General features: G+C 37.5%; 1 protein-coding gene across 2 annotated transcripts in view; it reads right to left on the bottom strand.

The window, feature by feature from the left end:
- Positions 1 to 27,665, bottom strand: part of Amph (amphiphysin) — a 113,155-nt gene that overhangs the window by 15,629 nt on the left and 69,861 nt on the right. For both annotated transcript variants that reach the window (XM_083128690.1, XM_083128696.1), the window contains exons 2-5: positions 12,282 to 12,417; positions 6,983 to 7,173; positions 5,522 to 5,794; positions 1,206 to 1,321 (exon numbers count right to left, since the gene is read on the bottom strand). In XM_083128690.1, coding sequence (XP_082984816.1) covers positions 1,206 to 1,321; positions 5,522 to 5,794; positions 6,983 to 7,173; positions 12,282 to 12,417 — 716 coding nt within the window. The remainder of the gene's footprint in view (positions 1 to 1,205; positions 1,322 to 5,521; positions 5,795 to 6,982; positions 7,174 to 12,281; positions 12,418 to 27,665) is intronic.

Below are 27,665 nucleotides of genomic sequence, written 5' to 3'. Positions count from 1 at the left end.
TTATACAAATGACAATTTTAGATTGTTTACTTACAAGATAAATGTAGTGCTGTAACTTTATTCTAATTTTAAAAATTTAGATTCAGGGGCACTTTTGATATGCATGCCCCATAAATGACCATCAAATTCTACAAATAAATAACATTGTTTCATCTCATTTATAAAAACAAACTAGTCTATCAAGAAAATGATATCTGGAGATTTAACAATATATTTCACCAATAAAGAGAGAAGAAATATGAAAGGCAAATTAAAAGAAATGTTCATGTGCCACTTATTGTACTTGAAATATTAGAATGTACTAGTAATTACTCTCCTCAGATATTGGGTGCACTTTGTTACCAGACCAATTTAAAATTTTGCATGCAGACTTGCATACACATGAATATGTAGAAACTATACAATAATCACCATGACTAGGAAAATCTAACTACTAAATTATAATTTTTTGAACTGCTCTGGCTCAATTGTTGAAAGATATAGTGCTTATTTTAACTGTTAAATATTGCTAGTAAACTCATTCTGTACTTTTATTTGGTAATGAAATTGACTACTTGAACACTTATTTAAAACTCAATAATTTTTCATTACTTAGCATGTCTATTGATTTGTTACAAAACGTCCTTGCACGGCCATCATTGACATTCCTCCTTGATAATTTTACTGATAAACCGATGCACTAAGATGACCATATCAGCCGATACTGATAATGATACCAATTAATCTATCCCATGTACAAAGCACACCAAGTTTGTTGTCAAGCAATTCATTTGAAATGTTGAACTACTTCAAGAGAAGAAAAAGCTTAACTGTTAGGCATCGTCTGGTTTACTAGACCAGAATCTGATAATATTTTGTACTCGAATACGTAGATATGATACGAGAAAACAAAGATGAAAATTAACTCTCGGGCTGCCGAACAAAGGAAGAACGTACAGGAAACTCCTACATAAACATTCCATACAGATAAATTTCAGGCATTAGTGTCATTAGCAACAGAATGTTCAGAAACGAATATGTGGGATGAAACAAATTGATGGAATAAGAAGAACCATGCGATTTCTCAATATCACATTGAAAGCAAAATAATGTCTGCGCATGAAAAAAATGCAAACTTTTTGGCGAAAGTTCTGTAATGAAATCAAGGAAGAGGCATTATTTAAAAGGGCAATTTTAAAAATTTGTACAAATTATTATATACTTACTTAGAATTTGGTGATGATGGGCTTTTAAGAGGTTTCGGAGAAGGTTTCTTTGTGTATGCTCCACGCTGACTCTCATTAGCTAGTTTGTCTACAATGGCCTCAAGCTCTGTGTACACCTACGACATGGAAAAGTGCGATTACACATGGGAACACAACTGAATTATCTACTGTAAACAATGGCAATATTAATTTAATGACAGTAGGGTAGCTGGCTATATATCTGTTAAACCAGTGCATTTGGATAACATGTTAAAACTGACATGAAATTCACAATCATGGTACAAGGAGCAATTTCTAAAACAATCTTCCATGTTGTAGAACAGAGACTTTATTTTAGCAAGCACAACTAGACTTCAAAGAAATACTACAGAATATTCACAAAATGGGTGTACCCCTCCCTTTCTTATTCTCGACACTATGGTGGTCATAGCTGAATGCTTCATATGAACACATACTTGATGGTTTCAGAGTCCAAAACATCAGTATGGAGACAGTAATTTTCACAGCACAGATGAATTCTACCCCTTGTTCTGGCAGATGTTTTTCGGAAATAATCCAGGCTAATGTGGGTGAAGGCATCTACCACAGCAGCTCATGACTGTTGCGTTGTGCAATACCGGTTAGTTCTGACTTTGTCATTGATGAACCCCTAGAGGTGAGGTCGGGACTTCTTGGAGTCTAGGAAAGGTCTTATTCAGGTGTGTCAAAACATGGTGCAGAATTCAGCTGTGCTATGAAAATGACTGCCTCCATAACAATGATCCAGACTCTTGAACTGTCAGGTACGTGTCCATATCATAGTGTTGAAAATAAGGAGGATGAGGTACACCCACCTTGTGAGCACTCTGTATAATGTAACCACTTTTTGTTCATAATATGTATTATTCTCTAGATAATAAGTTTATTTTTGCTTTATATCTACTTTCAATGTATTATATGTATGTTGATATTTTTACATCATTATCTATTCCCGTAGGTTAACTGAAAAAATGAGAATGATAATTATAAGATGGACTTAACAAAGGGGCAAACACAAAGAAACACTCATGCTCCAGAGGCCAGGAATTGAACCTGGAGCCTTCAGACAAGAGATCATGAGCTGCCAAGGTAGTAATAAATATTTTACACCCGAGACAATTATTAAAAAAAAAAAAAAGGTAAATTGTTCCCCTGTGCTTAGCACCACGTCATGAAGGCGTATAGGGGGTGTGGGGGCAACGCCCCACACTTTCTTGATCCAATCATGAGTGGGGGTGATGTGATCAGCATCACGTCCCTGACCACCTTTTCCCCCCAGGGTTTCCCACAGGTACCCATGTCATTCGACGCTGGGTGGGCGCCGGGGCCGCTTCCAACGTTAGAAAAGTTCCCGGATTTGAATCGGCCGGGGGTTCAAACCCGGGATCTTTAGTATGGTAGTCAGACGCGTTACCGACTGAGCCACCGCAGCCAATACAATTAATACAACTTCCTATGTAGACACTTGAACATTATAAAAATTAAATTTGTTCACAATAGGCATAAATATTAGGATATAGATATTACATTGCAATTATGCAACAAAAGTGTCAGGCAAGGTTCGTAAAAGAAAACAGCTTACAAACAAAAGAACTGACTGCCATTACACTGGTATTGTACACAAAAAACAAACCTGACTACACTGAATAGTACAAGTGAACTGGCCCTGCTTCCCTGACCCTTACCATCTGCTTCCATTTCATCCATTTAACTCAGAATGCAAGGGGGGAAACATTAACTTTTTAATTGTTTGTGTGCTGTCTATTCTTCTATGGACCTGGTCTTATGCAGGTAAGAGTATGCAGCAATGTTCAAAGTGTAAGAAGTCCTTTGCATGAATTCTATATATGGTATGCTTGAATATACAGGCTATCTGATAAAGCAATACCTATTTTTAATTTGGTAACACATAACGTGGAAACTATTGTATAATGGTAACTACCACACAGAATGAAACCTAACTCTGTACCATTCATGTTACAGGTATCTGAACAAACGCACCATCAACGCTTAGCACAGAAGAGTGAGCAAGAATTGCTGCAAGGTACAAGGTATGGAAATTGGTAGAGGATTATCTTTTTCCATCCAACCAAGATTTCTGCAAATTCGATGTGGTGGTTTTACTGTAACATAGTCCTCAGGAAAGCTTTGCTGGACGTAATGAGGCTTCTAGGAACGGAAATTGAATTCTTTTTCAAAACAGTCTCGTTGGCATACTGTGTTAGCTCGCTCTCTCTGCTGGCCTGACTGATGGACTTTTTAGGGCTTCTTTCAAACATTTCCCACACGTGTGCAACATTCTCCTCAGACCGTGACATTATGGTCGACTAGTACATTACGCATCCAACACAGACACTCTTCTCATCAATATACTGTAACTTTTTTTTGATGATTTTGGGATTCAGCATTGCATTTCGATCATTCTCAGATCTCCACCAATGCTGGACTAGAACTACCCATTTCCATATCTCACACCTTGCAGCAATTCTTGCTCGCTCTTCTGTGCTAAGTGTTGGGGGCGTGTTCAGTTACCTGCAATTCCCTGTGACAGTTACCATTATACAAAGGCTTCTACAATATATATTAACAACTTAAAAATAGATATTGACTTATCAGACACCCTGTACATATGTGACTAGCATATATAAATAGAGATGTTATTGAAGCTCCTTTGTGGCACAGACTCACACATTTCTCTGACAACAAAAGAAGCCGTTCTGAACAGGAAGCTACTTGAAAGCAATAGCGTCGGACTCAGCCTATAAACCAGAAACCAGCCATGATGGAACCCAATCACTACCTGACAAGCCTTGGCCTTCAACGGGCTGTTGCACAGTGGAGTTTTGTTTTGTGAATGAAGAGTCAAACCTGCTAAAATTTTGCAAAAGCTAACAGAACAATTTGGAGAACATATTCTGTAGGAGACACAAACAAATGATGTGTGGGTGTGTGTGTTTCAAGAAGGGTGCGAATTTATTTGTGACAACTCCGAAAGAGGAGCCTTAGATGTCATAGTAGTGAATAATGTTAATATTTGACCTGATGCTGTGATTATTTAGTAGGATACAAACACTTCCTGCCCTTCTGAGCAACAAGTGTTGGAAAACATCATAAATATTGGAAGTATTTGTTTTTGTTATTTTGCATCGTTCTCCTGCCACTTCTGGCTCATCATGATGATGAGGATAAGTGATGACTAGATGAAATTGATGAAGAGACATGCAAAGAATATCCATGCCAAGACCTGAGTCTGGGAACTTCAGTGGCAAGATTAAAAGTTGGCCATCTAACATGTCAGCCACTCGGACAACGTAAATATTAGAATGTCTGTGCAAGGTATTTGCCACAGGAACTGTTGTCGAAAGGAGTGTTTTCCCCCACAGAATAATGAAGGGCCACCACACCTTTCAGAAAACCAGGATTTGTTTGATTTGGCTTATTTTACTTTGCTTTTCTGCAACTTTTGGCTAATTGTGAAGATTAGGATGAGTGATGATATGATGAAAGTGATGAAGGGACAGACAAAGAACACCTATGCCCAGGCCGGGATTTGAACCTGCAACCCCCGGCCTCATAGCACAAAATAAAATGTATGTGCTACAGTGAGTCAGATGATAGTACAAATTCCTCTACTCTACCTGTATTAATGGATTGGTATGTTCAGGATGATTTGGGGTGACCTTTGGAGAGGGGAGGGGGCTACAGCCCTAGGGGCTCCACTGGGAAGGGCCACAACAAGAAATAAAAAAGATATTAGAGAAAATATAACTAAACATTTGACATAACTGGGTTTTAAAATTATAATCTTCACCATCCAGACCTGGGTACATTTATGGTAAAAATGCTGTAATGTTGAATAACAAATGCTGTTAGTTAGTCAATTTTGTCTCTTGCCCATTTTTTAAAAAAAATTGGGTTTCGCCATGAATGATCCTCACATCATTTATATTTTCTCATGAATCTGTACCAAGTTTTCTATAATTTTAGAGATACAGAACTACATTTTCCCACAAATAATTTTTTTCAAATGTAGAATTGAGTTTTCCCCCTTGAAACTATAACACATTCTGCCATCTATGAACACGTAACAAAACTATATATATATATATATAGGAATGTCTGAACTTTGATTCAGTTTTATGCTATATGGCAAGGTAAATCATCGTTGTTCCTGTAAAAAAAACAATTTCACAAAAAAAGGCACTTATTTACTTCAAGTGTACAATTGTTACTAAATGATCCTTTAATAATGAATGCAATAAGCTCAAATCATTACACACACGTGAACATTCACTTACCTTGGCAGTTTCTGCATGGAAGACTTGCTCTGCAGCAAACAGCGTTTGGAGATTTGTGACCAGGAACAATACCCTCGAGTCGTACAAAGCTGGAAGCTCATCGTGCAATTCACTGTTGAGAACCTCGTATGTCCTTTTGGCATCCTCCATCTGCTCCTTTGACTTGGCAATTTTGATCTCATCCCTCTTCTTTGGGTTGTTTTGCAATGCCTGGAAATTGTGCCTCTGGCTGTCGTAGTCAACCAATTTCCTTCCTCTCTTGTCAATCTTTTTCTGTAACAAAATAATGATATGTTTAGATTATTTTTCAACTCAAACTTCACATTACATGTAGGTATGGAAATTACTGCAAAAAAATTAGACCCATTGGAATTACAGAGGAATGCAGATTTTACATTATCCCACGTTACACATTCATTCTTGATGGTCCCAACAAAGCAAAATGTTATATAAAATTTTGCTTGGTTTTACATTTTCCCACATTTTAAGAATTTTCAGCTTGGTCCCCTAAAAAACATAAAATCGAGATTCGACTGTAATTTGATCACAAAATCACAATTTCTGTGTTTTTTTTAATGAATCAAGTAATAAATAATGAAGTATACACTGATAAGCAGGGCTTTGTTCTAACAGTACACCGAACTGGCACCTTTATATAGGTTAGAATAAAACAAATACAATTTTATATAAAGGAAAGAAATATATGTATGTGTGTGTGTTTTGGGAGTGACTACATGGATGCAAGATCATTTATGAACATGACAATATTTTGAACAGTTCTTATGATGACTACAATAACAAACCAACTTGAGAAATACTGGAATCTTTCTTTTCAGAAAAAAAGGTGATAAGTGTGTATGAAGTAACTTCTACCACACAGAATTATAGAGTAAAAAACAATTTCTAAAATTTTCACACAACTGCCACATTTGTCATGAGAAAAAATATTCAGAACCCTAAAAAGTATAAATACAGTATGTACTAAAATTTTAAAAAAGGTAAAAAATTACTACACTATTATTGAGGTATTTACGCCATGAAAAAATGTGGAAATAATTTTCAGAATAAACCTGCAATTCTTTGCTTCATTAAACTAAAATTTCGGTACAAATAATGTTTATTTTCTTACACCACTTCAAAAATTACATTCGCTTTCATCCCACATAATAGTTAGTCTCTTAAAAAAATTTTACCGCATTTAATAGCAAGAAATAAAGTGTAGTATTTGAAAATCATGTAATTTCTTTTGTCACCACAGTGTAATGAACTATTGACATCAACACCACATAAAGTATGAATCAGTCTCAAGCAAAACAGTCACTCTAATTCAGAAGATGGCAAACTCGTCAGCAATGGCGTGTCCAAGATTTTCGAAAGGTGGTGGAGGGGGGGGGGGGTATTTTGCCTTATTTGCTATATATTTCAGAATTTAAAGATATCAACGATTAGATGACCACTTACCCTCATTTCTGGGAACTGGCTCTGGTATGTATTCAATGGTATTAACACTTGGTCTCCTAGTTTATGACTGAAGTCTTGCCACAACATTTCTACATTCTGTGCTTGTACGTAAAACAACTCACGTCCTACCCAATTATTTTCATATATTTCATTTATTGAGTCCATTAACGTCTTACTGGCAGTTTGTACAGCTGCAAAACAAAATGCACTAATTACACAACAAATATATCTTGATACATATACATGCAGTCATTAAAAAACATGTAAGAAGGTCACATACTTTTTAAATATGAAACAACAATGTATGGCATAGTGTTCCTTGGCAATATACAGGGGAACCCTGATTTTATATTCCTGAATTTAAATTTCAATCTTCATGGTCCAAATAGAGGAACATTAATAAAATTTTCTTGGTTTCTACATTGTTCTGCATTATTGAATTGAGGCAAGTTCACTAGCTAATCGTGACTGGACCTACAGTTTAAAGTGGGATCCGAACCACTGTGTAACGTTCTTCCACCATGTATCGAACATTGGTCGCCTTGATTACAAGGTGACAGCGTTACCACTATGATGCCAGCAGGGAGGCATCTTCATGATCCCAACAGTGCAAAATGTAATAATTTTTTTGGTATTTTACATTTCCTGGCCCCCCTTTTTTTTACTTTGGTTTCCTGAAAAAATATAAAATCAAGGTCTAACTATAAATTTTTAAAATATTTACAAAGCAGAAGAAGCCAATTATAAAAAAAATTGGCAAACCATGATGGAATAAAAGTAGAATCTGTGTCAGTGATAAAGGTAAAGTTCCCAGTGCATATAGCACCGTGCCACGAAGGCACATTTAGGGGCATGTGGAGGTAGTGCCCACACATTCTCGATTTGGGTTATTTTGGAGGTAATCAGCACCACGTTTTGATTGCCTTTAAACCACACGTACCCACTGATTTGAGGCTGGATGAGCCCAAGAGCTGCTTTATGCGGAGACAAGGCTGAAACAATTATGACATATCACCCATTGCGAGAATCAAACCTGGGTCTCCACGTGGTAGTCAGAAAACCTACCGACTAAACCACCGTGATACACAATTTTATTTTTGTGAGAGCTGGACCTCGTCCTTGAGATTTTATAAGATTTTGTGTTTCTCCTCGTAGGTTATTGAACAACAATTAATTTTCATTGATTGTAGAAAACTTCAATGAATCAAAACAAAGCACTGTTCTAGAATCATTTCATACTTTTCACTTCTATAAATTGTATGTAATGCTTCAAATTAATTTTCTCAAAAAATATTTCTTGCTCATGTATTTGGAGGAAGCATAGCCCCATTAGCCTCTTCCTTAGGGGCACACCATAGACCTGCATCGTGTTTGGAAAATGGCTGTCATGAATTTTTCTCTAAATATCTTGAAATCTTGACTTATACTAGCTATATTGCAGTCTGACTGAAATTATGCCTACTGTGGTGTCTCTTTGTGCACATTGCAGAAAATTTCGGCAAAGAAATCTAATAGAAACACCCTCTCTCTCTTCCGTGCACCAAAAATTGTGTTTACTGGTATTGTTGTAAGATACTTGTGAGAGATGTTGTTAGCTTTGCGGACATTGCAACTGCAATTAAATTTTTTCCTATTGTGAGCAAAAGTTTTCCAAGATGTGTTCATGATCACTTATTCTAATTTCTGAGAACTGACTCTGGTACGTACAGGGTGAGGCAAAAATCAGGTTACAAAGGAAAATAAATATGTGCTTAGAAACATGCACACGATGGATATGTAATGGTTACAGTTACAGTACATGTTCAATACGTGCATCATCTGCATGAATTCGATGCTCCCAGTTGCGTAAGGCATCTGCTAGTGCAGTGGGAGAGATTTTGAAAGATGGTGTCTTTCTTTGTGATGGTCCGGCCCCTTAATTTTCTTAGCACACATGATGGCCTTCGTGCATTCCCACAAGCAAAAGTCCAGAGGTGTTAGGTCTGGTGATGGTTGTGGCCATTCAACAGGAGCTCTGACAATATCACCTATGTAACATACTTTTAGTGGCTGCGGTGGCTCAGTCGGTAACGTGTCTGACTACCATGCTAAAGGTCCCGGGTTCGATCCCCGGCCGGTTCAAATCTGGGAACTTTTCTAACGTTGGAAGCGGCCCCGGCGCCCACCCAGTGTCGAATAACATGGGTACCTAGGGGAAACCCTGGGGGGTAAAGGCGGTCAGGGGCGTGATGCTGATCACATCACCTCCACTCACGACCAGATCAAGGAAGTGTAGGGCGTAACCCCCACATCCCCTATATGCCTTCATGACGTGGTGCTAAGCACAGGGGAACACTTTACCTTTTTTTTGTAACATACTTTTGTGTCACCCTGTATTTATGAGTCCATTAATATCTTACTGGATCAACAACCGTATTAACACTTGGTCTCCTAGTTCATGACCGAAGTCTTGCCCCTATTTTACATTCTCCAGCATTATACATTGAATCCTGATGGTCCTAACATAGCAAGATGTTATAAAATTCTCCTCTATTTTTATATTTTTCCGCATTTTAAGTTCTTTCAGCTTGGTCCCCTAAAAAACGTAAAATCGAGGTTCCACTGTATTTGCAAAATGTTTGTGTGTGGTGTGTATATCAGCAAATCATGATTTTTGAACAAATATGGCATCACCTTAAGAAGTATACACATGGTATGTCCATCTTGGGAGTTCTGATTTTGAACTCTTGCTCAGAATAGGAAGAATTTTAATTGCAGGTGCAATGTCCACAAAAGCCACCTTGTGACAGACGAGGTAGACAAACTGCAAAGGAACTCTTTGGAGAACAGCCAAATGATTCCGCACATGCTTAGTGCTTGAATACAATGTTTACCAGTCTAAATTCTGCCTACAACATAGCCTTTTATAACTATTTTTAGGGACACTCTCTCGCCACATGGAGCCTAAAGTTCATACTGAAAGTGCAGTGTCTAGCTAAAGGACAGAGAGACATTGTTGTTAAATCATGGCAATTTCATTTTCTTTGTATTTTTATTTGTTCCTCAACCTCATTAGATTAATTGCAACAACAAGGATGAATGATTAGATAAAAATACATGAATGACGAACACAATGGAACATGCATGTCCAATGCAAGTGTTGCCAGTGTAGGCGATTTGTTGCAATATTATTTGCAATTAAAATAAAGAAACCAACGAGTTTACAAACTGGACACAAAGTACGAACCTTTAGTGGAGACACACATTCAATGTGTCCAGTCACTGCAGATCGTCTCCACAGTCACAAAGCCATAGTGAAGCTATTAAGTTATAATAATAATAATTCATAATGATGCTGATGATGTTTAATATACTCAAGCTACCACCTGCAAAAAGGAAAGGCTGTAAATTGTAGCTTTCCTGGCGATGTGATTCGAACAAGTGTTCTCGAGTTACCAACCAGGTTAAACTGGTGTTAGTGTCCAACCTTTTGAGCACATACATTGCTCTCATCTTCAGGAAATATTGGTTAGAGACCAAGGGTGAGGTTAAGTATGGGTGTATTAAAGAGGTGGAGCTTAGATCCTGTATGCGCTCAAAACATTGGATGATAACGCTGATTTCACCTAGTTGGTAATCTGAGAACATTTGTTCAAAAGCAAATGCTGTGAAGTCATATGGAGGGGGGAAGTAGATATCACCTACAGCTGCCTATAACCCCCTATGCAGGTTATGCCTATGTAAAATATTGTAAGGGGTGATGATTTATGAGAATTTTCCCTACTTTGAGACCTGCTGCCCTCTCCCACTCAGAAAAATCCTGCAGGCAGCCTTGTAAATGCACGAGACAAAAATTTGAGATGAGAAAATATAATTTTGTGCAATATCTATTATTCATTATATTTAAATAGTTGTAACTTAACTGTCCACAGTTTCATGTAGATTGGGGCACTAGAACCTAATGTTTATTTTGTAAGACAAATTAATATGAAAACTTACTAATAGTCTTGAACTAGAGGAATTTCACAATGTTTTAAACGATTCCAGCTGTTTGGAATGCCTTGTTTACACACCGTGCAAGACTTCTTGACCACACAAGTTGTAAATAAGATAAGAAACATTATCAGTACCAAGAGATCTTTGAACTGCTCTGGACTGTCAATCTGGTTTGGGATGTAATCACTATGAGCCAGAAGCAAAAGAACCGGAGACAAATGAACTAATTTTATTGTTGAGAAAAAAAAAAACATCCTGTTGCAAGGAACAAATACATAAATGTGCCAAATTCTTAAAATTTGGTAGCTTCATGAAATTACCATCAAACTTTTACACTGCAGTATGTTTAAATTTCCAGTCCATATATAAAATGAATTACTGAGTGATCACGTCACATTCTTCGGTTTACCTAGCATTGTGAGCATGCAGAGAGTTGAAGTTTGGGGTGGGCGGTAGACCCCCATTTAAGAAAATACTCTTTGCATAATGATCGACCTCAACCTCACCAAAATAGTTCTTCTTTCACATTTCACCTAGGTGTCATTAAAAATAAACATGCATGAATATAAGAACTACAGGATCCTTCTTTTCCCTGTGTGCGCTAGGCAGCTGCCCAGATGCCAACTCCCATCAAATTGCAGGCGATATCTCCGCTATGGAAACCGCTAGCTTCGAAATGACTTCAAGTTCTCAGAATTATGGTTACAATTATATATACACAATTATATATTTGAATTCAGCATGAAAGTTCTATTAGGATCAGTTTCATTTTATTGACCAGTGCAATTAATTCAATGTAGAGTTATCAAAATAAAATCACATGTGTTAAACTGAACACCTAGGAATGTTACACAAAACCTCCTTTTGCATTTTTCAACTCTATGTAACACAGGGAACCATGGTATTTAAAGCAAATATTCATGGCTTGGTAATATGTTGTACAGTGAAAAATGCATCTGATGCAACAAAAAAAGGCACACTGGAATCAAATGGACATCCGATTTTAGCCATATTTGTCTTACAAAACTGGACTGGGCCAAGCCTCTATTGGGCTTATGCTTGTAGGTCACAGGATGTAATACAGCTAGAAACATGCATGATTGTCAGTTGTTGAGACACTCTCTACAGCCTCACTCCCACATACCTTCTCAGCACAGGTGAGAATCATCCAACCAGTTACGGGATGATGTGTGGTTAGCACGAGGAACCCCCCGGTCGTTGTTGTAACACCTTGTGCACATCTAAATTAACTCATTCCACAATTTTCAAGCTTGAATGCTAAATCTCACGTCAAACTCCAATAAATAAGAAATAAGTTACCTACCTCTTATACACCTAATGTAATTATTAAACTCCTTCTGCAACCTATTAGCTGCATTCTGTTGCCTTGAGAAGTTTTGCAAATGTTCTTCAAAAATATCATCAACTGTCCGATCTACTTTACCGAGGTTTTGTAGCACCTGAAATTAAATAAAAACACAAGAATTACTAAAATTCTCCTCTAGCATTGTCCTAGCACATGTCTAAACAGTGCTCGAAGTGGAAATTGTTAGGTGGGGGATGCTCCTATGTTTTAACATGGAGTCAATGTGACAGCTGGGGGGCGGTGTATTATATCATTTTTATTAGTCAAGGGGAATACCATCTCCCCACATTCGACTCCACTTCAAGCACTGCATGTAAAAAAATATAAAAGCAGTAAGGTATGGGTTTAATTCCCAATGCTAATTTAAATCATTTAAAAATATATAAAGTCTTATCTCCTTAGATTATTATTAACAATATAATTTGTTAAGCCAAAGTAAAAAATGCACTCCTGTCCTTTTTACACTTACAGACTCCCCATCAGCGCCGTTTACTGAATGATTTCAATTATCTTTACAAAACTGTCAATGGCAAAATCAGCTGCAACACATTTCTTCAAGAATTCTACTTTCAACTGCCTATGCGCACAACATGCAACACAAATCTATTTTACACACAAAAGCCTAGACTAGAAATTCAAAGAAGATCGTTCTTCAACAGACTTCCCACTCATTACAATGACCTCTCATCAAGTGCTGATGTATTTTCCCACGAAGTACACCTTTCAGTCTACTATAGAACATATGTTGCTAAATAATATTAAATTGTGCCATCTTGGACTTATCTCTATTAATCTTTGGAATATTTTTATATTTGTTCTTTTCATTATTCATGATTTCTGTGTAAAATGGCCACATGCTGTATCTGAAATTTTCTCAATAAATAAATGATATATTTGTGGAGCAGGTGCAAATTATTTTATTTTCACATTTGTACACTCCTGTTCATACAAAGTGGCACATTCTTCAACTGTTCGACCCTACGAAGTGTGCCACGTAAACACGAATGTACAAAGAAAAAGTACTGCTGCAACATAATGGAGTTCTCGTAATGGAGAGCTGGTTTGCAACTAGGTCATGGGTAGATTAAGATGGGTGGGACCACCCTCATAAGTTTGAATGAATCATCAAATAATATACAAGTTAAGAGTATTCACTCTCCCTGATATGCCTATACTGTTTAAAGAACATTACAGTGAAAGCTTGGCCTTCCTGAGAGGTCATCATTAGCTGACTTGTCCACTGCCAATTCTCCCCAATAAAGTGGTTACAGTGAAGGCATAAATACTGTTCTCTTGCGGGGACTTATACCTTCTCACTTTCAAAAGGGGTGCCCACAGGGGTTTTTTATGGCACAGGTTGCGCCATCGAGATATTGGGGGGGATTTTTCCCTTCAAATAATATAAAATTCAACATTTATATCTTCTAAAAAAATATGTAAAAATTTTACACCATAAATGCACCATATTTAATCCATTAGATGAAGAAATGAAAGTGTTTAGGGCATTATCGAAAGGGGAGGGGATATTGAACTCATACATAATAGGCCTTAATTGAGGGGGATTCTGAATTAAACTTTTGGGGGGACAGTATCAAACTCTAGGTCTTAGATTATGGTGAGTGCTTTAGTTAGAGGGGGATTGAGCATTAAATTGAAGGGGGGTATCCTATTATTGTGTATTACTATTGTCTTAAGACTGTTGCGGAAATTCTGGTGTGGAAACTGAATTTTTTTTTTGGAGGAGGCAATATCCACTCTTCAATATTAACAGTAAGTCTAAAATTGGCATGGAAATTTTGATGGTAGGATTGAGTATGAAATTTAAAGAGGGAGTTAGAAAGCTCTTGATAAAGTGTTAAATCATAGATTGTCAAGGGATTTCTGTAGTGGTGAGAGAGTTTGAACGTTACATTTTGGAGATCTATGGTCTATGGCTGCAGCAAGGCAAGCCTGTCCCCTATCCTGGGCAAGATCAATCCAATCTATTTCACCCTTACCCATTTCCTTTAGGTCCATCTCAACGTTATCCCTCCATCTTTGTCTTCGCCTTCTCCTACAAGTCTCTTGCCATCAGGCCTCCCAACAAAAATCCTATAAACTCCTCTTTCCTCTCCCATCCGTGCCACATGACCTGCCCACCTAACTCTTCTTGATTTAATTATTCTAATAATATCTAGACATGATTACAAATTATGTAACCTTCTACATTCACCTGTCTCATCTTTCTTTAGGTCCAAATATTTTTGAAAGGATTTTATTTTCAAATGCTCTTAAATTATGTTCCTCTGTTAATGTAAGGGACCTACTACAAGCAAAATCACTGTTTTGTACATTTATACATTTTATAGATAAATTGGATCAGCATGGAGAAAATACAGTGGTTAGGGGGGGATGTCTATGCAAATTATCCTAGTGGGGCATGTTTTATGAGAATTTTCTTAACTGGGGGGATATCATCCCCCCACTTTAGCCACTGCTGCCCCCCCCCCCGAGAAAAAAAATCCTGTGGACTGCCTTGTCGATCGCCATAATTGATTATTTATGACGTTTCTGCTGATATTTCTCGATTAGAACACTGTACTTAGGTAAACTCAGAAGAACACTAGCATACCCACAAGCCAAGATTTTAAAAGGGCGTTTGCACGTGCCTTGGTGTTCCCACTTCATTGGGGGGGGGGAGGGGAGGGTAATGGGCCTCGAGGGAAAGTACAATGCCGTTTCACAAATCGTCAGGCGGCACCTGAACCTAACATGACGAGCAAATGTTTCTCGCACTGAGCACGAGTGGCAGCATCTCTCTCTCTCTCTTTTTTTATCGCGTGGTGGAAAAATAACGGTTTGAGAACAAGTTGGAAGGCGTCCTTGTTCTGACGTCACACGATCGACAGCGGGGACCTTATTTGGATGCATGCAAACAACAGGTTGCTAACGCCCCGTCTACTATTCGAGTGGTGGGAGGATAGTAGTGGTATTTACCCTATTATAAACTCGAGAAAGTACGAGCCCCCCTCAAGCAGATTTGCTACACTTAAAACTTGCTCAACATGCCCATATGAGCTTTTTGCTCAAGTGTGGAACCCTTGCCTAATCCAAGATTTTTGTAAAAATGCCCTCATGGATTCCATGAGAAAGTACGAACCCCCTCAGATTGATTTGTCTATACTTACAAAAGGCACTTCTGTGAGATTGTTGTCCATAAACCTGTCAAAAATATGCCCCTTTTGGGCCATACTTAAAACTAGGCTATACCCACCTATATACACCCACACCCACCCACACCCACCCACGCATATTTACTTCCGGTCCACTTCCGGTCCACTTCCGGTCCACTTCCGGTCCACTTCCGGTCCACTTCCGGTCCACTTCCGGTCTACTTCCGGTCCACTTCCGGTCCACTTCCGGTCTACTTCCGGTCCACTTCCGGTCCACTTCCGGTCCACTTGTGGCCTATTTCTGCTTTTTTTATCCAGCATAAAGTTTTGAATTGAATCCCAAGAAATTGTATATAAATACCAAAGCCAAAAATATTAAGTGTATACACACATACACACGTACACACACACACACAGCACAGTGTTGAACCCAACTGATATTTTTATCCAGCATAAAGTTTTGAATTGAATCCCAAGAAATTGTATATAATAAACAACAACAAAAATGCCGAATCAAAAACATTGTAATCAGTGCAATAAAAATATATCCAGCTCCAATTGGGCCAAGCACCAAAGGAATTGTAATCCAGACAAATGCAGAACTCCCACAATAATTTGCCACAAATGCCATAGAGAATATAACATGGAATATTTCACATATAAACATAAAGATACTTGCTCTGCACAATCATCAACATCTGGTCTGAAAAGAAAGCACGAAGCACCTGTTAATGCCAGAGCAGCAAAGCAGCCACGCCATGAACCTATCCGTAGCAGTTTTAACGGCCAATTAAGGGATCACCGGTTTGTATCAGAGCCAAGATGTGGCATTGAGAATTTCTTGAACAGTATAAATTCTGATCTGCAGGCAATTCTTAATGCACAAAATGGATCTTATAAGCTCTCTCTCAAATTGTTTGTACAATATAAGAAACCAAACGGCACAAAATTTACACAGCCCCACATAACAGAAACTCTACCGGTATATTCAAATGCAAATTTGGACAGAATAATAAGCAGGTTGATAGATCAATTGAATATGAAACACTCTGAATTTGCGGCAAAAGAGTCAGGATGGAGCCTGTGCGGCTCTCCACACAAGTTATATGTTAATATTTCCGAATTCAGCCCATTAAAAGGTTCTACATATCTGCCATTACCTGATAATATTAAAAACAGAAGAGCCGTAGTTAATATTGAAAATACCGACCAGAAATGCTTTTTGTGGTGTATATTAGCTGTTTTGTTTCCAGTTTCAAGAAATCCTCAGAGAATAAGTTATTACAAACAGCATGAGCACGATTTTGACGATGCAATGGAGGGTTTAGAATATCCAATGTCTATTCCGAATATTGATAAATTTGAAAAAAGGGCCAGGCACATCAACGGCAAACAATTATCTATTAATGTATTTATTTGTTCCACTGGCAATTGCCCGATAGCACCTCTCAGAATCAGTACAATTGATGATGAAGCTGCAATTCCGATTGATCTGCTCTTAATTGAAGAGGATGATACATACCATTACACTCTAATACATAATCTTCAAGCTTTAGTGAGAACACAACTAGACAAATCCAATACAATATTCAAGTTGTGCAGAAGATGTTTAACTGTATTTGATGGTCAAAAAATGGTAAATGGGATTCGTGAAAAAAATGCAGAAATTGCAAAAAACAAGTTAATTGAGCATCTGAAATATTGTGGCAACCATAAACCTGTTCATATGGTGATGCCCAATCCAAGTGAAAATTGCAAATTCAAAAAGTATGAAGCCTTGTTGGAACACCCTGTATATATTGTCTGTGATTTCGAATCGAACCTCAAATCTCTTGCATTCTGTAGCCCAGATCCAGAAGAATCTTCAAGTACACCATACCAGCTACATGAACCTTCCAGTTTTTGTTATATGGTTGTACAGGATGGTGTTGTTACTAAAGAATATTCATACATGGGACCAGATGCCATCAAAGAATTTGCACATAGAATAGAAAATGAGTGCCGTGACATAGCATCTAACATCTTAATAATATCAAAGCCTATGTTGCCTTTAACAGAGGAACAGATTGAGGATTTCAACAATACAGAAAAATGCCCGGTATGTGATTCTGAATTTTCAGATACAAATATCAAGGTACATCACCATTCTCATACAGATGGTAAATTCTTAATGGCCCTGTGTAATAGCTGCAATATTCAGATCAAGAGACCAAAATTTGTCCCCATATTTTGCCATGGAGCATCCAATTATGATTTCCATCATTTGATCAGGTACGAGGGGTTTGAGAAGCAGAATTTAAATATTTTAGCTGAAAATGATGAGAAATATATATCTATTAGCAAGATAATTAAAGTTGATGGTGTTCCTATTCACATAAGATTTCTTGATTCTTACAGATTTTTATCTGCTAGCCTGGCCACACTGACCACTCAATTATCTGATGATGACTTGAAAATCACACGTGCCTCGTTTCCAAATCAGGACCTGAAATTAATTAGGCGGAAGGGTGTATATCCATACGACTATGTTACAGGATTTTCTAAATTTGATGAGTGTTCCCTGCCACCACAAGAAGCATTTTATAGCAAAATCAGAGGATCTGGAATTACTGATGAAGATTATCACCATGCCAAATTGATGTGGAAAAGTTTAAAATGCAAGACATTTGGTGATTATCACATGGCTTATTTGAAACTTGATGTGACCCTCTTAGCTGATATAATCCAGACATTCAGAAAATCTTCAATGCAAAATTATGGACTGGACCCAGTGTATTTTTTCAGTGCTCCGGGCCTAGCATGGTCTGCAATGTTTTTCAAAACTAAAATGCAATTGGATCTAATCCACGATCAAGAGAAGTATCTGTTTATGGAGGAATGTATAAGAGGAGGGATGGTGCAATGTTCCCAGAGATATGCCAGAGCAAATAACAAGCATATGCCTGATTATGATCCAGCACGGCCATCAAATTATATAATTTATATGGATGCAAACAGCCTCTATGGTCACGCCATGATGCAAAAACTGCCATATGCAAGGCTTGAGTGGGTTAATAATTTCAATATTGAAAATCTTCAGGATTTTGATGACAGTGAACATGGCCTCTTCTTAGAGGCTGGTCTGAAAATTCCTGATCATTTGCACAACAAATTTTCTGATCTGCCCCCAATTCCCGAGGTTCAGTGCCCACCTGGCTCTAAACAGAAGAAGCTCATGATGACCCTGGAGCCGAAACAAGGCTATGTCATATATTACAAAACCCTCCAGTTCCTGATGAAACATGGTGTTCAAGTAACCAAAGTTGGCAAAGTCTTGAGGTTCAGGCACTCAGAATGGCTGAAACCATACATTGACACAAACACAGAGCTTCGAACATCTGCAAAAAGCGAATTTGATAAGGCCTTGTTTAAATTGATGGTGAATTCTGTCTATGGCAAAACTATTGAAAATGTCAGAAAACATACCGATGTTAAAATAATTACTGACCCCAGCCGGAGCAAAAAATTGGTTGCAAAGCCTAATTTCAATTACAGAAAAATTTATGATGAGCACATGGCACTTTTCAACATGATGAAAACAAAGATTAAGTTTGATAAACCTATTTATGTAGGGGCTGTGATATTGGAATTGTCCAAATTACATATGTTAATATTGTATTATGATGTGCTGAAACCTTTTTACGGTGATCGTGTAAAATTATTGTACATGGACACGGATAGTTTTATTCTTGAAATTCAAACAGAAGATGTTTATCAAGATATGTCACAGCCTGAATTGTTTCAATACTTTGATACCAGTGAACATACATTAGTTCAACACCACAACAAAAAGGTGCCTGGCAAGTTAAAAGATGAGACACTTGGCGATGTTATTGTGGAATTTGCTGGGTTAAGTGCCAAGATGTACAGTTTTAAAACATGTAGTGCTGTTGTCAAAAAGGCCAAGGGCATTGGCAGAGTTACTGTGGAAAAAGAGCTTGTATTTGAAGATTATAAAAATTGCATCAAATCACAGAATTCAATTAGAACATCAGAAAATAGAATTCAGAGTGAGAATCACTTGCTGACTTCAAATATTGTAACAAAAGTGGCCCTGGACCCACATGATGATAAGAGATGCATTTTATCATGTGGCACACATACTTTGCCTTGGGGGCATTGTGATTTGAAAAATGGTAATCAATGCCCAATTCCAGAGCATGATTTGAAATAAATAAACATGCCTATGAACTTATTTGGGTTCAAAAAACAGGCTATTATGGACCTGCCCACACCACAACCCTCTCCTGATTTACAATCTGTAATGTCTAAACTGAGTGGCTTGTTAATTATTCATCTGAACAGCATACTTACAGATGTTGATGAAGAAACAGGCAAAACATTGTACATATTTAACAATAATTTAAATCATTACCAATTACCTGTAGGTGGGCAATTACAATTTATTACAACCCCTGAGGGTGATGTCAAGATTTCAATAGGGAGAAATATTTATAGAATTAAGCACTCAAACATGGTTTCTGGCACTGTATATACTGTTTCTGCTGGTGACTGCTTATATATTGAGGTCCCTGGATCATATGACAAGCTTATACCTTTTTTTATAGAATTAAGAATCAGATACTCTATAATAAATAACCATTAAAAGAAAATGCCTAATGATATATTTGGCCATACAAGGCATGAAGATCACAGTGATGAGATTCTGATGCTTGATGTCAGAGTCAAGAAATTAAGAAGTGATTTACAAGCTTTACAAACCACACTCAATGCCAGTCTTCAACTAGAAATTACAAATTTACAATCACAATGCATGGACCCTCTTCTCAAAATTGATTCCGAACTCAAGTTATTGCTTCAGAAATATACTGATTTGGCAACATTAGATAATTTTCAAAGTTTGGAAGAGGCTGTAGCAGCTCTTCAAGCCAAATTTAAGACCCAGGCCACCAACTCTGAGCAATTGAAACAGCAATTGGAAGAGCAGATAAATAATGTCCAGGCACAGCTCCAAACAATTGTCAAAAGCATAAAATCACAAGAAGATTTTGATCTGGTCATTTCCACTCTGAAAGAACAGATTCAGTCACTCCAGATACCTAACCTGGATCCTCTACACAATGCCATAGCCGAGGTTAAAGAAAAAATTGAGACGCTTGAAAATTTTATGAACAACTTGCCATCTTCTGATGCTTTGAGTGCAATAACTCGGAGTGTAGCAAATATTAAGCTGCAACTTGAAACATATGAAGATTTTGGAAAAATTCAAAGTACCATAACCCATCTTGAAGGTACAATAGCAGCAGTGCAAAATGATTTGGCAAATGTACAAGAAACTCGCCTGCCTGGGATTGTAGATACACTTGTCAGTGTCCAGCAACAAATCACAAAGCTTGAAAACCTCAACACTGAATCTGAACTATCTCATTTTCATCACTTGATAGATGATATCCAAACAAAACTTGAAATTTTACAACAATCAACACCCTCTCAGGCAGATATAGCCCTGCTCCAAAATGCTATGCAAAATGTGGCTGATGCTTCTGAATTAAACAATGTGAAATTGGCACTTGAATATTTGCAAAATACAGTATCAAATCTTCCCACATCACAGGAACTTAAAAATATTAAGAGGGCAGTGAATAGGATATTGAAATCAGAAGATATCAAGAATATCCAAGCAGAGATCAAACAACTCACTCAGACAGTGGCCACTCTACCAACCAATCAACATATTAATGAACTGCATGCCCTGTTTGAGGATATCAGAAGACAAGTCCATGATCTTACTGCTCAAAATTCAAAATTGGCAGTTGTTGAAAATTTACAACAAATTGTAGCTAATATCAAGCAACAGCTAGGGACCATGGAATCCAATCAAGCAAATGCTCTGTCTGTTTTTGCCACCCAGCTTCAAGAGATTGTGCAACAATACAAGAAACTTGTTGTGGACATAAAGATCAAGCCAGGCCACGATGATGTTGTTAGGACCATCAATGAGCACCTTGAATCTGTAACAAGCAGATTGCTTACAGCAGAAAAAGAAATAACAGGCATAATCGAGAATCCAAAACATACAGTAATTCTTGAATTGTACAGCATCCCCAACAAAGAATATGATTCACCATTTACACCAGGTGGCAAAATATATATGCTGTCCCCTGCACAATTTTATTACCAGTTTTTTGTTGGGGGCACATTGAGACCAATCAAGATCAAATATTGGCATCAGCCACAGGCACACCACTACCCTACCTTATCAATAACAAATGCTGAGAACAAAGTGAAAATCACCAGTGTAGAATTGGAGGATTTTACAGATCCCAACACATTAGAAACAGCCTATGTTGAAGATGATGGATTTCTGGAATTTAAAATACAAATAGGGGACAAATTATATTTAGAAAATCCTGCAGTATCAGCTGCTGAACACCCCATAGTTGCAATATTCTTGTTTACATATTATGTCTAGACAAATTATTGTTGATGAATTACACAGACAGGCCAGACATAATTTTAAGAGACTCCCAGTAGTCACAAAGGGTATAGATGATTTATGGCAAAGCGACTTGATTGAGTTGTCAAGTGGACAGTTGAAAAACTTAGACAAAATCAACAAGGGCTACAAATATCTACTCACTGTCATAGATACATTTTCAAAATTTGCCTGGGCTGTGCCACTCAAATCCAAGACTGGAAAATGTGTTACAGAAGCCATCAGGACAATCATCAATCATTCAGGAAGATCCCCGCGCTATTTGCAAACAGATAATGGCAAAGAATTTTATAATTCAGTGTTTCAACAATTTATTAAAAGCCAGGCAATAAAACATTACTCGAGTTACAGTGATCTCAAAGCCTCAATTGTAGAGAGATTCAACAGAACCTTAAAAAATCTTATGTATAAACAATTTACACTTCAAGGTAATTATAAATGGCTTACAATCCTTCCAGAACTTCTACATAAATATAACAACTCTGTCCATTCCACAATCAACATGAAACCCTCTGAAGTAACTTCATCTGATGAGCAAAAATTGATCAGGACTGTTTATTATCCTAGATACCAGGCAACAACAAGAAAGGCCAAATACAGGGTGGGTGATCAAGTAAGAATCAGCAAATATAAGCACTTATTCAAAAGAGGCTTTACAAGAAACTGGAGCACCGAATTATTTACAGTGGTTCAAGTTAAACCCGGGACCCTTAACACATATATAATAAAAGATCACCGAGGAGAAATTCTCAAAGGCAGGTTCTATGAACAAGAGCTCAGCAAAACTAAACAGCCTGACACATATCTCATAGAAAAAATTATCCGCAGAAAAGGCAACAAGTTACTTGTCAAATGGCTGGGTCATCCAGAAAACAGCTGGATCGATGCAGACAAAGTGATAATATGAGCACCTGGGATGTTATAAAAAGGCTGCCAGAACCTGAACAACAAAATAAGAGAAATGGCAACTTGCTGCCTGATAATATTAGGTGTCTTATTGTTGGACCATCTGCTTGTGGCAAAACTACACTAATGGTTGATAATTTTTTATTGGCACCCAACTGGTTAGACTGGAAAAACAGGCACTTGTATATCTTCTCTAAGAGCTTGGAACAATTAAAATATCAGCAGCTGATGAAGCTATATGATGGATTGGATATAGCCACTTTTGAATCAGATGTTAAGCCACTCCATGAATGTCTCGATAATTCTGTTGTTGTGTTTGATGATGTTATACTGGATAATCAAAACAAGGTTAGAAATTTCTTTACACAGGGGCGGCACAAAAACATTGATTGCTTCTACCTGGCACAGACTTTTTCTAAAATTCCGAAGCAGCTGATCCGAGACAACAGCAATTTTATATGTGTGTTTCATCAAGATCATACCAACCTCAAACACATACATGATGAATATGTAGGTGGGGACCTGAGCTACAATGACTTTTCCAAGTTTTGCAGCAGGTGCTGGAACCAGGACAGTTATGGGTTTGTCACAATTGATATGACAAGAACACCTAATAGTGGCAAATACAGAAGTAAAATCAACGATTTTCTAGACGTAGAGACGTATATAAACAACCATGAAACGACCAATCATTGATGATCTTAAGTTAAGAGATTATCTTGTAAAAAGATTCAAGGGATGGAAATCAGAGAACCGGGGAATTTATGAAAAACACAAACAAACAGAACAGCCTGTAATTGATGCTATTAATAATTTAGGTAAGAATATCAAAACTGTTACAGAGCAAAATCAAGATTTGATCACAGAGCTTGTACCTGTAGCTGCTAGGAACATATTAGATTATCCATTCACCCCACTTTCCAGTATTCATACACCTAGTCCTGTTGCTCCTAGAAGAATTGAAGCTACTCAGGATCCTATTGAATTGGGTCTTCTTGCTCAAAAATATTTAACCACACCTAAAGACAACAAAGATGAGGTTTTTGGCTTATATGCTGACACAGAGCTTGATGGTAGCATCATACATAGAATTGGCAATTTCAGAGTAACATTTATGGGAGATGATATAATTGTATATTCAGAATCTCGTCTCGGAGAAAAAGGTGGTTTTGTTAAGTACCCTGGAACACCTGGGTTGTGGGAACTGATGACTAGGAAAAGGCCTGGCAGCTATACAGATCAAGATTATGAACATTACAAAGAAATATTAATAAAATCAGATGCTCTATACCAGAACAATGATCCCACACAAAAAAGAGTCAAGTCGAGCAGTGGGGCAAAGTATAACAACTTAATCAAGCCCATATGGTCACAGATCAAGACAGGTAGTGGAATCAAACAATACAACACCCTGCCTAAAGAATTTGTGTGGGTTGATGATGTCAGGAAACTTGTAGATAGGTTGCTGGTGATAGCTGGGGAGGAAAATGCTGGGAACCACAATTTTTACAATGAAAAAGTTGGAATTATGGACATGATAAGCACCAAATTGTCTAATTTTATAGTGAATGACCCTAAGGGGATTGGATATCTCATAAAAATTATTAATACTCTACCACCTAAATTTTGGAATATTTCTGAGGGTCGGGGCCTGGTTAATGACATTATAAACAAGTTGCCATTTGAACTACATATTCCAGGCTATCAGTATTGTGGTCCCGGTACAAAATTGGATCATAGATTAAACAGAGGGGACCCTGGTGTAAATCCCCTAGATGCTGCTTGTAGAGACCATGACATAGCATACAACACACATTCTGATCTTGACAAGAGACATGTTGCAGACAAGAAATTAGAAGAGGCTGCATTTGGTAGATTTGTAAGCAAAGATGCTTCTTTAAGTGAGAGAATATCAGCATTGGGAACCACCATAGCTATGAGCACCAAACAAAAACTGGGGTGGGGGTTGTGAACATGTATATAATAAACCTACAATGAAGGCCAAGGGTGTTATGTATCAAATACCTTATGCAGGTCTTAAATCTCTTAAAACTATTGACAGTCTTTTGACCAAAAAGCAGCGCAAGAAAAAAAGCTCTTGTATTGCAAAGGGACATGGTATGAAATTGTTGCTTAGTACCCCCCAATTAAAAAAATTACAGCAATCAAGAAAAAAATTGCATACAGGGGGATTCATATTTACTATCCCTGCCATCTTAGCTGCTCTCGGGGCTGTGGGGAGCTTGGCCGGGGGATCAGCTGCCATAGCAAAAACAGTGATAGATGCCAAGAAAAATAGGGCAGAATTAGATGAGCAGAAGCGCCATAACCTGGCCATGGAGAAAAAAGGCAAAGGTGTTAAGAGAGCCATGAGTAAGTTTAAAAAAAACAAGAGCCGCTTACAAACCAAGATATTGAAGCTTTAATCAAGCCACTGGGCATCAAAAATTTTAGAGGTGTGTACATGTCTGATTCTTTACCGGAACAACCACTCAACAAAGAGTGTGGCATTGTTAATTTGGATGAGTACAAAAATCAGGGCACTCACTGGATCTGTTATCTTAAATATTTAAACGATGAGGCATTTGTATTTGATTCATTTGGAGGTGTTCCACCTGAAAATTTAGTAAAATATCTAAAATCAGCTAATCTTTATTACAATAATGCCCGTGTTCAAAACTTCAAAGATGTTAATTGTGGACATTTGTGTTTATCTGTTCTCAGATATATGTCTCAAATAAATAAACCATCAATTGAAAATTTTCAAAAGGCCTTGTGGTATCTGAAACATCATGGGGGTATTCCATCTCACCAGCCAAAATTCAATATTGAAACTCAAATTGCATGATGACATAGTGTATCCCAAAACAATAGCTCTCAGGGCATTTTATGGCATGTACCTAATCCCTAATATTACACACCACAACAACACAATTGCAGTAGGGGATCAAAAAATTGTCATCACTCCAGGGCAGTATAATCTGTCAACTCTAAATGCTCAATTACCCAGAGGTATAGTATTAACTCAAAATTCTGTCACTCACAGAGTAGAGATTGTATCTGCTACAGAAACAGTGCATCTGGGTACTATAGGAGAGCTGTTAGGATTTGAGAACAACACAAAACTTGAACCGGCCATCAAACACACTGCTATGAATATACCCAAATTCTTAGCCATAGAGACTCTGAATATTCACTGTAATGTGGCCGAGGGTATGATCACCAAATCAAATGGCATAGGCACTCACAAACAAACTGGCATCATTGCAACATTCAAACCTAATTCCGAATTTATGGAGCCAATCATCTACAATCCATCACCAACATTATATTTTCCTGTGTGTCATAATAGAATAGATTACATTGAATTGATGGTCACTAATGAAAAAGAAGAATTAGTTGATTTTGCTGGAGCCACAACAACTGCAATCATAGAGATTAATATTTAAATAAAAATACATACAATGGAAAATATTGAGAGTTATGAGCTACAATCATTCCCTCCAAACAGGAGGACATTTGCAAATTTAAATCAACCCAACACAGAGATTGAGGTTGATCTTGATGTAGGGGATGGCTTTATACACCCCCACAGAGCAGATCTGTACATCAAATTTGATGTTGTAAAGCTCGATGGTACAGATTATCCGGCAAATTCAAATATAAGACTTGTAGACAATTTTGTGCCGCATCTGTTCTCTGAAATTGAGATCAGAAAGCATGGCGTTGTTATAAACAGAGTGGATTATCCCGGCATTACCTCCACGGCTTTGGCCACATTAAAATTATCCAAAACCGAGGCTCCATACTACAAAATAGGGGGATTTGAGGCTGGTGATAAAATATTATCTAAAAATCACACTGTACTATTTCCCATGCGCCTGTTGCCAGGATTCTTCTCGGATTACAAAGACATTATGTGGAAAGGCGGGTTAAGAATTACATTTAGAAGAGCTGCAAATGATAATAATGCTTTGATGAGATACAGCACATTAAACTCTACAGGGGAAGCTTTGCCTAATACCTTACCTGATGCAGGAAAATGCATTATTCAGACTATGGAGTTAAGAATCCCAGTTGTTGAATATGAGGCCAGTTACGCTCTTAAACACAAAGCAGATATAGTAAAAAATCCACAGATTCCTCTGCAATTTTATACATATCAATGTGTACAGAAGCCCGCAACTGGTTCTTATTATGAGTTTGATGCTACAAATTCATTCTCCAGTATACAATATGACATGCCTGATTTTGTGGTGGTACTGTTTCAGACTGGAAGACACAACAATCAGGAAAAAAATTCAAGTAAATTTGATAACTGCAACATCAAGAACATATATCTTAAAAATGGCAGAAATGAGGTATTCCCTAGAGAAAATTACAATTTAGACATGTCCAAGGATGATTTTCTTAAATTATATGAGGCTTTTTCGGCTTTCAAAAGGGTTACTACTGGCAGTACTGACATGTATTATTCACCAGATGAATTCAAGACACAGAGACCCATGTTTGTAATCAACACTTCAAAAAGGAAACAGGTTGTGGTGAATGACAGGACAAACATTAAAATTATCTGTGAATTCCATGAGGCATTACCAGATGACACCATATGTAGTGTCATTCTCATAGGGGAAAAATCATATGTTTATGACGTAAGAAATGAGCGGGTCACGGAGCAATTCTAGAAGAATTGCATTGTTTTAATAATAGATAAACAAATTGAATGGTATCCAGTTGAACTTAAACCGGAAGTAGACCGGAAGTAGGCAAACCGGAAGTGGACCGGAA

The sequence above is a fragment of the Lepisma saccharinum genome, chromosome 1 (genome assembly GCF_977018435.1).
Source record: "Lepisma saccharinum chromosome 1, izLepSacc3.1, whole genome shotgun sequence".
NCBI lineage: Eukaryota > Metazoa > Arthropoda > Insecta > Zygentoma > Lepismatidae > Lepisma > Lepisma saccharinum.
The sequence above is the reverse complement of the archived record's forward strand: the minus strand, read 5'-3'. Positions and strand labels throughout refer to the sequence as shown.